The sequence below is a fragment of the Sebastes fasciatus genome, chromosome 9 (genome assembly GCF_043250625.1).
Source record: "Sebastes fasciatus isolate fSebFas1 chromosome 9, fSebFas1.pri, whole genome shotgun sequence".
NCBI lineage: Eukaryota > Metazoa > Chordata > Actinopteri > Perciformes > Sebastidae > Sebastes > Sebastes fasciatus.
This window is the reverse complement of record NC_133803.1, coordinates 19,145,807-19,160,964: the sequence shown is the minus strand read 5'-3', so window position 1 is coordinate 19,160,964 and position 15,158 is coordinate 19,145,807. Positions and strand designations below refer to the sequence as shown.

General features: G+C 42.1%; 1 protein-coding gene across 10 annotated transcripts in view; it reads right to left on the bottom strand.

The window, feature by feature from the left end:
• micu1 (mitochondrial calcium uptake 1) overlaps positions 1-15,158 on the bottom strand; it is a 38,952-nt gene that overhangs the window by 2,216 nt on the left and 21,578 nt on the right. For 3 of the 10 annotated variants that reach the window (XM_074646482.1, XM_074646475.1, XM_074646476.1), the window contains 6 exons: positions 9,293-9,407; positions 8,972-8,998; positions 7,166-7,248; positions 5,849-6,049; positions 4,331-4,468; positions 2,858-2,966 (listed from right to left, as the gene is read on the bottom strand). In XM_074646482.1, coding sequence (XP_074502583.1) covers positions 2,858-2,966; positions 4,331-4,468; positions 5,849-6,049; positions 7,166-7,248; positions 8,972-8,998; positions 9,293-9,407 — 673 coding nt within the window. Of the gene's footprint in view, positions 1-2,857; positions 2,967-4,330; positions 4,469-5,848; positions 6,050-7,165; positions 7,249-8,971; positions 8,999-9,292; positions 9,408-10,187; positions 13,118-15,158 lie in introns of those variants that run through there. The other 7 variants (XM_074646483.1, XM_074646479.1, XM_074646480.1 and 4 more) reach the window with 4 other exon arrangements.

Sequence of the window (15,158 nt, the reverse complement as noted above, 5' to 3'; positions counted from 1 at the left end):
GGCAACATGGGGTGAGTAATTGATACGCAAATGGACATTTTGTGGGTGAAGTATTCCTTTAAGGCTTGAAGAATATGAGGATGGTTTCACTGCATGGACAACGGGAGGACGGAGACAATTTGCAGACGTATGCCTTGTAGCTAGGGTTGCCCGATTTTGAAAAAATATGCAATTGCTATTATTTTGACTGATATTGCAATTGCGATATGATTTGCAATATTAGAGGAAATTATCATTTTGACATCATTATTCTCATTTTCATTGAAAAACATATTAAATGATTATGTTGTGATTTTCTTTCATGGATCTGTACCAGAAAAGATGTTTTCTTAAGTCTGTAGAATATGATATGTAGGTCAGGACATCTCTGCAGCACCACAATACAGTATTGGACACAGATTTCACCTTTAACACATTTTTAACAAATACTGCGATTTGAAAATTGCGGAAGGCCATATTGCAATTTCAATACGATTTCGACTTATTGTGCAGCTCTACTGGTAGCTCTCCACAAACCCACAGCAGCCTGATGTTTTCAATACACCTCCACACACAGACACACACATGGCTTGTTATAGTTATTGCAGCTTAAACCATATGCTTGAAACAAGCACCTCGGGATAGACCCTGCACTCCCTTACAGCAGAAGCTGTTTCATCAGTGAATCAGAACTAATGGATATGCTGACAGAAAAACATATGGAGGCCTATTGAAAGGCTGAATCGCTGCAATAAATGAAGAAAACATTGACTCATCAAACAACTTGCCGTATTATAAAAGCTACAGGCCAGTGCTGCTCTCACATTAAATTGACTCTCATTGTTAGGATCTGACAGACAAATGAATTCAGTAAAAATGAATGTGTTGAGGAAGATAAAGGAAACCAGACTAATTTAATGACTGATTTGACACTTGGTAATTTGTCTTTTTGAATAATCATTGCAGACTCATTCTTCAGTAGTGAGAATGCCGGGTCAATCACAGCCAACTCTCTGTCTGAGTCATAATCCTTAAAGATTTGACACACATAAGCCAACCAATGTATTTACATTCAATAATTACCCTCTTTATATAGTAGTTTTTTTCATGCTTTATGTCTTCCCACACCGATTCAAATTGCCGTCACACACGAGGATTTCACAGGAAACGATGTGCTCGTATGTAATCCGGCATAGTTTTGTCTCATTGATAACAGCCTCACTGTTTACTGCTCACTCTCTGTTTATACTTTGTCAGAGCTGTATTAAAGGTTTCATATCGTAAAAAGATTTTCATGTATTGTTTTATTATAAAGTAGGTTTAAGTGCTGTATAAATACTGCGAAAGTATCGAAACGCTCAATCCAAGTAGAAATACACACAGCCCGTATTCAGAAACTGTGCCTTTCAAACAAGCCGTCAGGATTTCTGTCCATTTGTGATGTCACTAATCTACAATATTTAGACCGTTTCACAGTTTTAAAAGTAAAAACTCTAAATGTGTCCAAGTTTATTCCCAGTTGTAGTGTATGTGAATGACATCAGCTGACAGGAAGTAAACATGGACCCAAGCTGTTGCCTAGCGACGCAATTCCATTGAAAAGCACTAAAACGGAGCATTTTAGACAGAGGGTAAATACAGGCATATTCAGGCAGACAGTATGAGGAGAATACAGTTTTTTTTTAACATTACAGCATGTAAACATGTTCTAGTAGAAATACAAAATACAAGTATGAACCTGAAAATGAGCATGATATGGGGCCTTTAAGTTACCATACTGCTAAACATCTGCTTAACTAAACATCCAACTGCTTCACATTAAGCATTCAGCCGGCTAAACAAGAGGTAGCTTTTATTGAGAAGAAGCTACAGGAAATGCAATGTATTTGTCACTGCGGTTAGAAATGCGTTTATAACACAAGACAACTTTCATTTTCTGCATTTTTTGACAGAAGATCAGTTTTACATTTAAGTAAAAGTGATGGAAGAAGAAGAAGTAGCAGCCACAGTGAGCTGTAAAATGAAAAGTTGCTGGCTACACAGGTAACTGTTGTGTAGAAAGCTGCTACTGCACTGTGTGCAGCATGAAATCAGATTGCAGTTGCTCATGGCATGATGGGAAAAGGCAGATTATTAACTGACTTCTTTATTTGAACAACGTACGTTTGTTTAGCTGCACTGTAAACAGATGCATGCTCCTCTGTTGTATTTCTGACAAAGTAGCTGCTCAGTGAATGTTTGCTGGAGTATTATACCGCACATACTGTTACCATGGTAACCACAGGTATTTCCAAATTAACCAGGACTAAAATCTTAAGTATACAATGTTAACGTCTTGCTTTACGGTACTTGGTTAAGCTGTTATTACCCTTCAGTCACCATCTTACGGATGACATACACCCTCCTGGTGCTTAGGAGGGAACCATGTAATGACGGGTCAGCCCAGTCCCAACCCTACTCTCCCTCTCCCTCTCCCTCTCCCTCTCCCTCTCCCTCTCCCTCTCCCTCTCCCTCTCCCTCTCCCTCTCCCTCTCCCTCTCCCTCTCCCGTGATGATGCTGGCATGTGTCAGTGGGCATCAGTTATCTGCAAAGTGATATGTCATGTGTGCATGTCTTGGATTTTAAGCATGCGCTGTCCTGCAGGCCCAGAGGAAAAGGGGGCGGCAGATAAATGGATGGATGGACAAACCGATGACAAATGGCTGAGCAAGGTTTTGAAGCAAAGCCAGGGAAAAGGAGATGTGGGAAGTGAATCTGGCTGACGAAGTGTTAACAGCTCTGAGAGACAGAGGGTGAAAGTGACAACAGTTGAGTCTAAAGGGGAGTAATTAGGAGGAATGAGAAAATGTCAGAGGAAAAGGGCGACTGTGGGTGTACCTTTATCTATGGAGGCTCCAGCCATGTGGTAGAAGCTCAGGGCCGTGTCCACGTCGTTCACGTTCTTTAGGAAAGTGAAGAAATTCTCCACCTCCTCAAATGTGATGCCCTGCACGAGATGGGAAAACACACAAAATGAGTCTGGGTGACAAATCAGAAACAAAACACTCCTGTCATTTTACCTGAGCCTCTAAGAGCACTGCAGTCACGTGAAAAAATGAGCCAAACATCATTACAAACAGCTGCAACTGCACAATGACATTTTTTGGAGCAGCTCAGCAGTGTGACACAAATGACGAGAGGAAGTGGGCAGAAGCAGCCGACACACATGGATGAACAGTGCGCTTACGGAAGGACAGAGGAACAGACCGTCTAAGACACACACGCACACATAGACAGAGACGCGTAGACACACAGCTGCCACACTGCTGATGAGCTCATTTGCAAAGAAAAGTGAGCATCTGGTCTCAGGCTGTAAATAACATTTTTCTCATTTACATTACAGGTCATGCCAACGCTGAGAGACAGACCGGCGTGGAAAAAGAGAGGAAAAAACAGTGAAAGAGAGGAAAGAGAGAGAGATGCTTACTGCAGTTGAATTCCTTAGAGAGACAACTCTGGCAGCACCAGCCTCATCTTTTTCCTCATGCCTGGGAGGAACGGCAGCTTCCCTGCTTTTTCGTTTCTCTGCTAAACACTGCATTTAACCATCAAATGTGCCTCATCATAGCTTGTGTGATGCTTGCTATCTTTGGGGAAAAAATAAATGTATTTTTTACTGCAACACTTCTGGGGATATGATATGCAGGGGCGTGACTTCAGTCAATTGACTGATGGGGCTCATTAACGGTGAAGCAGAACCAAAGCTCAAGCAAAGCACTGGAAATAGGGAAGGCATAGGCATATACTGAAGCTGGCTCCGAGCCCTCTGCATCTTGAATATTTATACTTTTTTTTTCTCTGTTTGGTCTGTCCCAGCGGGGCCATTTTACTTGCTTAGAGCAAGGTGGTGGTGTTTGGTGAAAGAATGTCTAGGGGAAGGAAAGTCAAAACTATTTTTTGATTGATAGAAGAGCAACTGAGGGGGAGGACAAAGCCTGAAGGCTTTATTAAGAAGCTCAAAGAGAGATGGAGCACTGCCTGCTCTGTATTTGGTCACCACAAACAGAGATAGCGGAAGGTAAGAAGAGTGTCGGTCAGGTGGATAACGTCAGGCTCCGAATGTGCTGTCTTCTCCCAGTGATTCATTACCTCTCACCCAGTCTGTCTCACACACTTCACAATGTCCCAGCACATTCTCCTTTTCCCCACAGGCACACACCGTCTGTCACGCATCCTTGCATGTAGGCCAATTAGTTAAAACACTCCACACCATTAAATCTAACACCATATACAGTATAACCACGTAGAGTACCAATCGCCTATCTAAAGAGTTCTATGAAAGCGTGCATAAGCGCACACAGATTTGTCTACCTGTGCATCCTTAAACATCTTCTTCAAGCCCTTCTGCATCTGCTTGAGTTTACGAGACTGGACGCCACTGTAGGCCAGCAGCATGCCCCCGAACTGTCTCTCGGTGATTCTGCCGTTCACAGGATCGTTCCTCTCAAACTGGAGGGGAGGAGAAAAAGAGACAGATGAAGATGGAGTGCTGTGCAGAGGGACAAACAAATTAATAGGAGGAGGGGGGCAAGGGGAGATGGGAAACAGTAAATACTGGTGTCAGGCTTCAAGTTGAATCATGCTTGGAGCTGACGTTGGTAACATTAAATCTGCATGTGCATGCTTTTTAACAATGTTCCACTGGAGCTTGGCTTAACAGCAGTGGGTCTTGGTTGTGTCAGGTCAATCCAGTCGATTTATGTCTGAGCGTACGCGGCTCCCTCCCTCCTTCCTTCCTCTCTTAACGTGCCGACCTCTCAAAATGTTAATTTGTCGCACTCGTGAGAGGCAGCTCATGACTAAGCCAAAATAAGCCTGGAGTAAAGATTTCAGGGGGTGACCTGACCATTCATGCACCCGCAGAGGATCTGCCTTTTTGTGAGGTGATGTCACATTAAATTTGATGATGAGCAGGTAGCGTACAGTGGGTATTTCGTGCTTTTCCCTGCTGGAAGCAGCTGCCTGCTGCTGCCGAAAACGACACTATGAGAGCATTGAGAGTGAACCAAAACAGTTACATTTTCGCTTAAGGACAGTAGCTCTGGTTATTCTGACGTTTCAGTTATTGTGCATGGACATACAGGCTTGATAAAGACAGTGATTGTGCATTCCTACATTTTTTAAAATGTATATATTATGCTCTGAAACCATGTTATAATTCCAGCTGTATTGGGAATTCATAAACACAGGGTGTCAAAGGAGTTATAAATACAAGAATAACAAAGCAAGTGAGCACCCTGCAAAAAAAAACTGCTACAGCTGGTGAAATATGGCCTAGGGCGAGCTGCAGGCTCAGCATATAAAAGAAAAAGAGGAGTGAGGGCAAGCACGTGAGAGTAAAGACTTCTGGAATTAGATTACCTTACCCATGCGGGTGTCAACCTTATCTGTGGTGTTATGATTTCCCTATCTGAGCATTGTGGTATCATTAGGACCTGACAGATAGCGCTTTCTTTCTGGCAGATGCTCCGACTCCCGTCCTATTCCTGGAGCCTCATATGGCAGCGCCCATTACGGTTCAGTGTATGAGTTAGGCACTACCCACGCTAATTAAATAGATTAGAAATAACCATATGCTGAACAACACTGATCAGTCGCTGTTAGTGTAGAAGCATGGGAGGGGGTCTGGTGTCACTCTGAGGAGACAGAAGATGGCTTTTATAACTAACTGTCACAGCTTTGAGAGAGTGACACTGACCAACTCCTGCTTCTCCCCTGGCTCTTGAACATTTTTTGGGTTATTTGTACGTTTAACGGGGGACTAAATGTAACAGGGACAGTAATCTTTACTTCCTCTGAGGCCGCTGTCAATAGTACAGTAAACATTACCTCTAGCTTGAGCACATCATGCTGCAGTTTCCTCTGAAACTCCAGGAAGCTGCCGATGGTGAGTTTTCCCTTCAGGTCCTCTCCGAAGAAGTAGGTGGTGAGAGCGGAGCTGCAGCCAGCCGTCTTCAGGGTGTTTCCTGTGGTGGAACGGTCGCGGTGCCGCATGCCCATACTGGTCTGGGAACGAATGATGCTCTGGACCTAAGGATGGAGGGGTTTCCCATGTCAACCATGATGACTGTGTACTTTCTGGAGCACAGTATATAAATTAATTAAATTGTTTAAAAAAATGTATTTAATCAGACAACTGCCCACAATAAAAAGCTTCTGAGGTTTGTGTAACATTAGCTTGATTTGAAATACAGAGCAATTTACTTGGTTGCTTCATATTACAATGCAGTAATAACCTTTCTGCATATTGTAATTCAAGTGTTCTGAGAGAAAACTAGACTTCTGCACCTCCTCATGGCTCGGTTTTCAGGCTTTAAAAAATCTATCCCGTTACGGGAGACTTTGGCCAATCACAGGTCATTTCAGAGAGAGAGAGCGTTCCTATTGGCTGTGCTCCGGCTGGTGGGCGGTGCTTGGTATTTCCTCAACTGATCTCAACATGGCTGCTGGGTCACAAACTTTCTCATTTGACAGCTAAACAGTACACTACAAGATGTTTCTGAAAACATTTGAGAAGAGAAATAGGCATTACAGTAACAGAATATTGTTTCATATCTGATCAGCGCTGCCCAGTTTGACCTTTTGATCAGAGTTTGTGAGTGATTGACAGCTGCTCTGATTGTTTGTTTTCCTCCAGTCTGTGAAATCTTGCAGATGCCGTTAGGAGCACCAGAGGACACAGAGGCACATGACTCTTTTCAGATTACCTGTCTCATGCACTACTGTCAGGATATAGTGACTGTTTAATAAAAAAAACTTTTTTTTAAAATCATATTTGCTCCATTTCTAGCCACTGCAGCTTTAAATACAAGAAGAACTCCCATTCATTCTCTTACATAAGGTTTAATTTAAAAAAAAAAACCTCTCTGAATAATATGTTCATCATAAACCCTATCAGAGCCAGTGGTAGAGATAATGATATATCACAGAGAGCAGAGCACAGCACTTATCTTTTCTCTCTGAGAAAATGTCAGAGTAGTGCACATCAACCTTCCTTTAGTGCCTGTCAGTGTGCGTTACTGGTTACTGTAATGCAATCAGTCGCTACTGTAGATGCAGCACAGTCCAAACGTGTGGGCTGGCTGTTTTAACCTTATGTCTCCTTCAATTATGTGGATCTTGTGTAGTTTATTCGTGACTACTTACTTGTTCAAACTCCTCCAAATCCACCTCTCCATCACCGTTCAGGTCAAACATCTTGAAAGCAATCTCAAAGTTCCTCTGGGGAGCTGGACACCACGGGACACAAAAACACATTCTGAAATCAATGCAATACGATATGGAAACAACACATCACACTGGATCGACCGAGCTTTCATCTTACCCACCACCAGTGGTGTAACACAGGGCGCTATAGATGCTCACAGATCAGACCCTGACCTGTATATATATGACCTAATCTGGAATTCGCATTATGATATTTGAATTTCAATTTGCTGCACTGTTTTTTGTTTTTTTTAAATCGGTGTACACTTTCTGCAAATGTCATCTGCTGTTCTTCTGCTACTAAACACCCACTTCACTTTAATGACCACACGACCAGAGTCAGTGAAATTTGTTTTTGGTACAGCAGGATAACAAGGCTCAGTTCACAGTGTTAGCACCCAGTCTGATTATGACAGAACAAATAATGAAGAGAAATGGTGGGACAAACAGTTCCTCCATTCAGAGTTTTATATACAGACACAATCTCAGTTTTTATCTCCTTTAATAAATGTGAACATGTTGACATTTACTCACGAAACAATCTGCATACTTTCAGGAGAAACATGGCCCTCTGTAGAATTATCTAAATGGGCTATACATTCACATATCCTATATAAATATTGAACAATTTGTGATATGCTGAGTATTGCGATAAAATATATTGCGATCCATTACCTTTTTTTTCAACTGCAAATTATGAAGTTTGTCAACGTCTGTTTTATCTAATAAGATACAGTTTTCACTCTCAAGGTTTTTTATTCACATATCTTGAGGTCAGAAGTAAAGGGACCCTTTATGCTAGTTTCTCCTCACCAAAATTTAGTGCAACCTTGGAGTGCTTTGTTTTCTTCCATTCAATAGGTTCTTTAGGTTTTTCTAGTTTCATATGATGCCAGTATCTTCACTCTAGCTTTAAGACCCACTACAATCTCTGAAAGACAGAATAGTGGTCGGGCGTCGGATTGTTAAGAGGTTAATAGTTTATAAAATAAAAGATACTTGACGTCCGTGTATTGATACAATATTGCCAGGCAAAATATTGCAATACTACGCTGGATCGATTTTTCCCCCCATCCCTAATATTTAAGCTTTCTTTGATACATTTTCACATCATACATACTCTTTATTAACCGAACTATCTAGCCCATGACTGATAACATCTAGAGTTTCTACACAGTGCTGCCCATTTTTGGAGAGTGGCAGTTGTTTTGTGTACAAGAGCTATACTTCCTCCAGTGTTCAACCTCATGAAATACAGAGCCAGCACAATAATATTTACACTTTACGTTTCAATGCTTCACTTTTTACTACTTTACTTTACTCCTGTATACTACTATAACCATGTCTTGCTTTAGCAACCCAACTCCTTGAAGGGAAATATTAAAGATTAATCGAGTCTTATCTGACAAAGGATTCAGACTGTATAAAAGCAGTAAATATGTACAACGATGAGGCCTGAACCAATGTGTGCGTCTGTTAAGCAAAATATGTCCTCCTTTGTACTATTGTTGTGGCCGTGTTAAATGGATTGAAACCAACCATAAGGCGCGCTGTCCTGTCTTTAAAAACGACTTGTCCTTGAGAACTTCCCCAGAGACTTTCTCCATATGAACGGATTATAATAAATGGTCGAGCTAAGCTGGGGATACGAATTTACTAAGCACAGGAGAGGAAGGAGTCAAAGCTTCATTTTCATTAGCATGAACACATTTAGAAAGGAGGTTTTCATGTGAAAGTTTTACTCACTGTATTCCCCACCAATGCTAGATCCACCTAAAGCAAACAGACTCCGTGAAACATCTCCAAGGCAGCTAGCTTGGTAGGCACACATTATTAACTTCGACAGAACTGGAGATCATACTGAACACGCAGTCCTCCTCCTGGCTAATAATATCATATTGGAAAAATTTCTCTGTTTTTCAATTTCTGTCTTAAACTGAGAAGACACAGAAGAGATCTTCTTGGGATTTTACGTGTGATCAGTGTGCAAGATTTTAAGGATGTGGGATTCAATGGGATGGGTCATACAAGCACCAATACATCTCTGTGCAGTTCAATGATACTTACTGGACAGCACCGTGGTGAGGAAGATGTAGTCAGAGAAGGAGATAAGGCCGCATTCGCCCAACGAGAAAAATATGCTGTCCTCATCTGCAAACTTCTCCCTCTCCTGGGCGATCTTCTGCTCATTTAGGTCACCACAAAAACAAGAAGAAGTTGTATTAAAAACATTTCACATGATTCAGCACAAAGCCTTACAGCTGCCCCAGGTGTGGCTTTGTGTGTGTGCAAGCAAGTGTGTGTGTGTCTGAGAGTGAAGCTCAATCAGAGACTGGCTAGGCTCAAAACACAGAAACGTTTTCACATACTGTACTTCCACACACAACAAAAATAGTCCTGGTACAACGGGATGATGGATTATGGATAGACGGTTTATCACGATAACATTCATGCAAATGCTGCATACACATGAAGCCGTACAGGCAAGGTGAGGGTGGTAGTGACAAGCAATTAGTCTGTGGTCAGTACCAGTACAAAACACTTTGTCCACCAGTGGCTGTACTCAGTGTGAAATTGACATAAAGAGAAGAAAAACATCACAAGAGACTGTAGCACAAACACACACTATTGATTAACCACATCTCAAACACAACCCAAATGTATTAAATCATTAAAAACTAAGTGACTTTAGTCCTCGCTTTCACACACACACACACACACACACACAAACGCACAGTTAACTTGACGTTTTTCTGTTAGCATGTGTATATTCACAGCATTGCATGAAAGAGCGACTTAACCACATGCACACTACACGATCAGTGATAAAGACTTGAAAGACAGCGCCCGCGGGACTCTCCACCAAACAGAGTGGACAGACGGACAGAGCATGCCTAGGGGTGGGGTGGGGGGTGGGGGTGGGGGGGGGGGGCTGGGCCGCGCTGAGCCCACGTGGAGTTACCTCCGTCTGTAAGAGGTCCAATTCAGAGGAGGAGGAAGGAGGAGAAACAACTGTTAGAGAGCAGCGTGGCCTCTGCTGTCTTTAGCAGGGCCTTGAACAACAAAAAGACACGCATGTGCATTCACAGAGTTGCAAGTGGTGTGCACACACACACACACACACACACATACAGAAAGCATCTTGCTCAAAACAAGATAACTGGGGGGATACCACTCAAATTAAAAATTCAATTATGTTCTCTGCAGTCTGGCAGCACCGGAGCTGTATGCTGAGTGCACATTGCAAATGAAAGCTAGCCCCATGTTCTCCCTTAAAAGGGACACAGACTTAAATTAATTGGGTAAAACATATCTGAATACTAAAATTTGGTGGCACCCCGCCTTAATAGCATAACATATTCAAATTCTTTCCCCATGAACCGACTCCTTCCTCGTGATAAACAGACTGTAAAAATGGCTGCTAAAGACAATTGGTATAAGCTTATAAAATATATTACAATACATCCCAATTTGTGTCTATCTTGTCTCTTACATGTCAGTGATGCAAATATAGAAAATAGTGGTTTCTACTGTAACATTTATTATTGATGGTATCTACATTTACAGTATAAGGGGAGAAGGGAGCGGGAGAGAGAGGGGGAGGTGAGAGAGAGAAAAAAAAGTTATTTTTGGAGATGGTTGAGAGACAGAGAGAGAGATAACAAAAGGCAACATTTTCATTCTTGGTGCCATAAGCATTCAGGTGCATGTGTATCAGTGAGAGAGAGAGAGGGACAGGTGTGTACATATAGAAAGAAACAAAGAGTAAAAAGGGAAAGTGAGAGTAAAAGAGGTTGGTATTTGCCCCCGGAGGCAGCCCTCTAGGCCTGGGGTGAGTCCTAACGCCAGTTCACAAAACAGCACGTGTCAGTATTTCAACGGGCAAACACGTACTCACGCCCACACACACAGCTACACAGCTACGCACATGAGAGACATAAACACACTGGGCCTCATTATAATGATCAGAACGAGGGCACGGAGCACATTAGGCATAATAACTCTTTTTTTTTTTTTAGCGCCCTGAGTCAAGGACAAAAAACTCCCCCGCAGAATAGTCAAAATGACATTGAAGGAAAACACATCCAAATATAATTGGCCAAAGAGTGGAACCAAATTGCATATTCTGCTGATAAAAGAGGTGATCTCAATAAACACACAAACTTTAAGGGAGCTTTAAGTCGACTATGATGCAGCCTGTCAGAAGAGAGCACAACTCTCTCTCTTTTAGGATCCCACTCTACAGCCACAGACTTCCCTGCTGAGCTAACAGTATAGCTTTCACTCTCTTGCTCTCTCTCTCTCGCATACACAATGTGCCATCATACTGTACGACTCTCCAACGAATGTATGATGTAACACTGTGCACTCTTTCAAGCAGACAACAGAGGGATGGCAGTGTGTATCTCAAGCTGTGCTGTGGGTTTCACCTTGGCTTTTAAGCCTTTAAACATAGAGCTTGTGGCTCTGCTGTAAAACCCATCTCCTTTCTTCCCCTTCATCATCCAGCTTTTCTGTCACTGGTGCAAGCCTCAGCTTCCCACTGAAGTTGTGCACTATTACGTGCTCCGTGACAAGCCTTTCGACCGTACAGAAATGCAAATTCAGATAAATGGTAAAACGTGATTTACCTACAAGAAGTGCCTATTAGGTTACTTGATTCCCCAGACATGTTTAGTCTTTCATCAGTTTTGATTCATCGTCTCAGAGGACGTTATGCCTATAAAATATGCTGCTGCAATCACTAAAAGAGTCTCAACTTCATCGGCGTCTGTATTTAACACCCATCTTAGATTTTTCCCAAAGCACTGATCTTCAAATGACTGTAAATCTAATTGCTGCAGCACTCAAGTTAATTAACAGCTCACGCCTCGTCTGTCAGCGCGCGTCTGTTGATCAGTGTCAACTTCGTAGCTGTCTGCGATTCGTGAGCATGATTTCTTTTCAAATCTCTGCCTTGAGCCCGCTCATGTGTTCATACATGTATGTATGTGTCAGCTACGCTATGGCCAAGTCCACAGGCTGTGTCCAGATGATGGGCTGAACAACCCAACTAGCCTGTGAGCTGAGGCAGAAACACAGTTCTGACAGAGCTGCTGGCTGGACGGCGCTGCTGGCGGTCAAATGTACTGCTGTCATGTACACACAGCCTGGGTTAGGGGGTTTGGCCGGGGCTAATCTCTCTAGTGCACCAGGCGACAGAGCTGGCCGAATTTAAACTAGCCTAAACTTAAAAAGTCCAACAAATGATGCCCATACACGTCAGATACAGCCAGAAGCACGCATGCAAAGAGGCTGAATTGCTTTCTGCTCATTTGACATGAGTGCCTAAGAAACACTTTCGAAGCACGCACCATTACGAAGTGACACACTTAAAAAATTGGACTGCATAAAAAGCTCTTTAGGATTCTCCCATTTCATCGTTAAATCTAAAACTGAGGAATTATGTGCTTCTACATATTTATACAGCCTTAGTTTCTACCAACTGTCTCTAACTGCAGGACACTCTCAACAGATGATCAAAGCTTTAATAAACTGTCTCCATTTGTTGGCTTTCTTTTACTTCCAAACAAATAGAAATGAGGTTTAACTTCTCTCTCTATCTGACTAATACTGTAAATCATATACCCATTCAGATCCACTGGTGGAGATAATAATATATCAAGAATATAAACAACTTAGCATGATCAAATCAAACACATGACACTGATGGTTTCAGTCATATCACAGCTGCTCTGATGAGAAGGCACACATTTCAGACATCCAGCATCATCATCATCATGTCATAACAAAAGAAAACAGGCAGCTGTTGAAGTAAGTGAGATTAACATAATTCAACTCACTATACTGCAGTCTTCTAACATGGACATAGAGTGGTGCATGGATGGCGTATTTTTGTACGCCAACCAGGAAGATAGCATTGAACGGGTTCCCTCCACAAAAAGTCACAGGGATTTTTTCCATTGAGTTTTGGATTATTGGAGGAAAAAAAGCTCTGTGACAAACAAACGTTTATGAAACTTACACGTTTTGTTCAGCAACATATTCTTCATACATAAACACCACTTTTATGATTTTTGAAATGTGAATGCAATCTCCAGAAGTAAAAAGCTAACGTTGGGCTATAAACGAACTATGCGACGGTCGCATGAACGCGAGTATACACAACAGGCTGTAAGAGCAGACGTGTCGACGTGATGACATTTAGTAGTCTCATTTAGCCGCTTGTTAGCAACCGTCTTTTATAAGACATATAAAAGCTGAGTGTGAGATATTTACTGATTTGTCTGATGTCATAGAACAAAACGTTCAAATCTCTTAAGCTTGTGTTAACCACAGACATTATATCAGGCATCTAACTAAAACCCATTCAGACGAGGGAACCAGAAGTGCTGACATGCCAACTCATTTCTGGGTTTTAGGACTCATTCATCTATACTGCAGTCGTCGAACATGAACACTTGGAAACTAAAAATAAATCATGTGCCACCCATTCATTTTCTGCTAGCTTCCCTCTTGTTATTTATGCTGCTCCGCCAGCACTTTGTGTGGCCCTGTGCTTGGCTTAGGAGCTGATGGCAGCTTAGACTTGGCCCTCTCTAATACAACTGTACCGGCTGCAGTGCTTCGTTATTGATTAGATCTGGGACCCCCGTCCAACGCTGCAGCTGCAGACGCCCCGATAACAGGAGAGAAGTGGATGATGAAAGAACTGGATGTGAGCCACGTAGTTTGTGTTAAATCCTTTTACAATATTAATTATCACACAAAAGACAAAATGACTTTCCTCAGATAATGTCATATGACTCTGTTGTCTCGTCTGAGCACCACAACAAAGAGATGAATTTATGGGTCTAGGCTGAGTCCTGGCTGCCACTGAAGATGAAAAGCTCAAGCTGCAAAGACTGTGTGTCCGCTTGAGTGATGCCCGTCCCTGAGCGACCTCTCATCTTTTGTATAGGTGAGTCTCGCTAGGACTTGGTGTACCAGAGCGCTACACCAGTGGAGATATACTGATTAAAAGAAAAAGACAGATGTGTACAGTGTGACAGACAGACAGTGAGTGAAAGAGAAGGGGAGGCAGGAGGGGATGGCGAGACAAATGCATTAAAAATGGATCAGTACCTTTATGTCGCTTTGTGTGATGGGGTAGCTCTGGGGTTACTGGCACTTTGACAGGTTCAATGAAAGATGCGTTTCAGGGGAAAGAGAATTCGTAATGACATGCTTGAGGGTAAAGTCAACCTGGGTCTGCACCTGACATTTCTGAAAGGTGGCTGAAAGCTCTCACGGTGTGTAAGTGCACTTTCCTTGTGCTGCAACACATACAACTAGGGCAGTGGTTCCCAGTCTGTTTTCCTTGTAGCCCCCCCCCTACTTGTATCCAAGATAAACTGAGTCTCCCCCCCCCCCTCCATATTTGCAGACATCATCACCCTAAAACAAATTACAAATCCTTTCAACAAATTCCTCTCCAATTTGAATAAAGTGCTTCAGTGTATTAAATGAGTTAATCTTTTAAATGATAACTAAATCCACTTTTTTTAATGAATAAAACTCATCAGTGCGTGTCTCTCTTTGTGTGCGGCAAGCGGAAGAGCACATTAAAAATTTTGTTTTTGAAAGGCTAAACGCCAACAAATATGGATTGAAACAGAATATTTCGTGAAATAATTTTTTGGGGGAAATTTTGGAAATGATTAAACCTATCATTTTTCAATCAATTTTGACATTACAACATTACAACGCTCTGGAGTAAATCTACTGAAACTGTTTAGATCACACGAGTCGAAAACAATCCTACGCAGACACCACTGGAATCTAATTCTACAAAATCATATAATACTACAGTAGTAGTAGTAGTAGCCTGATCTTTATCTGCAACTGAGCAGAAATAACAGATTTAAACAGAATGTGGCCTACTAAGTAGCAA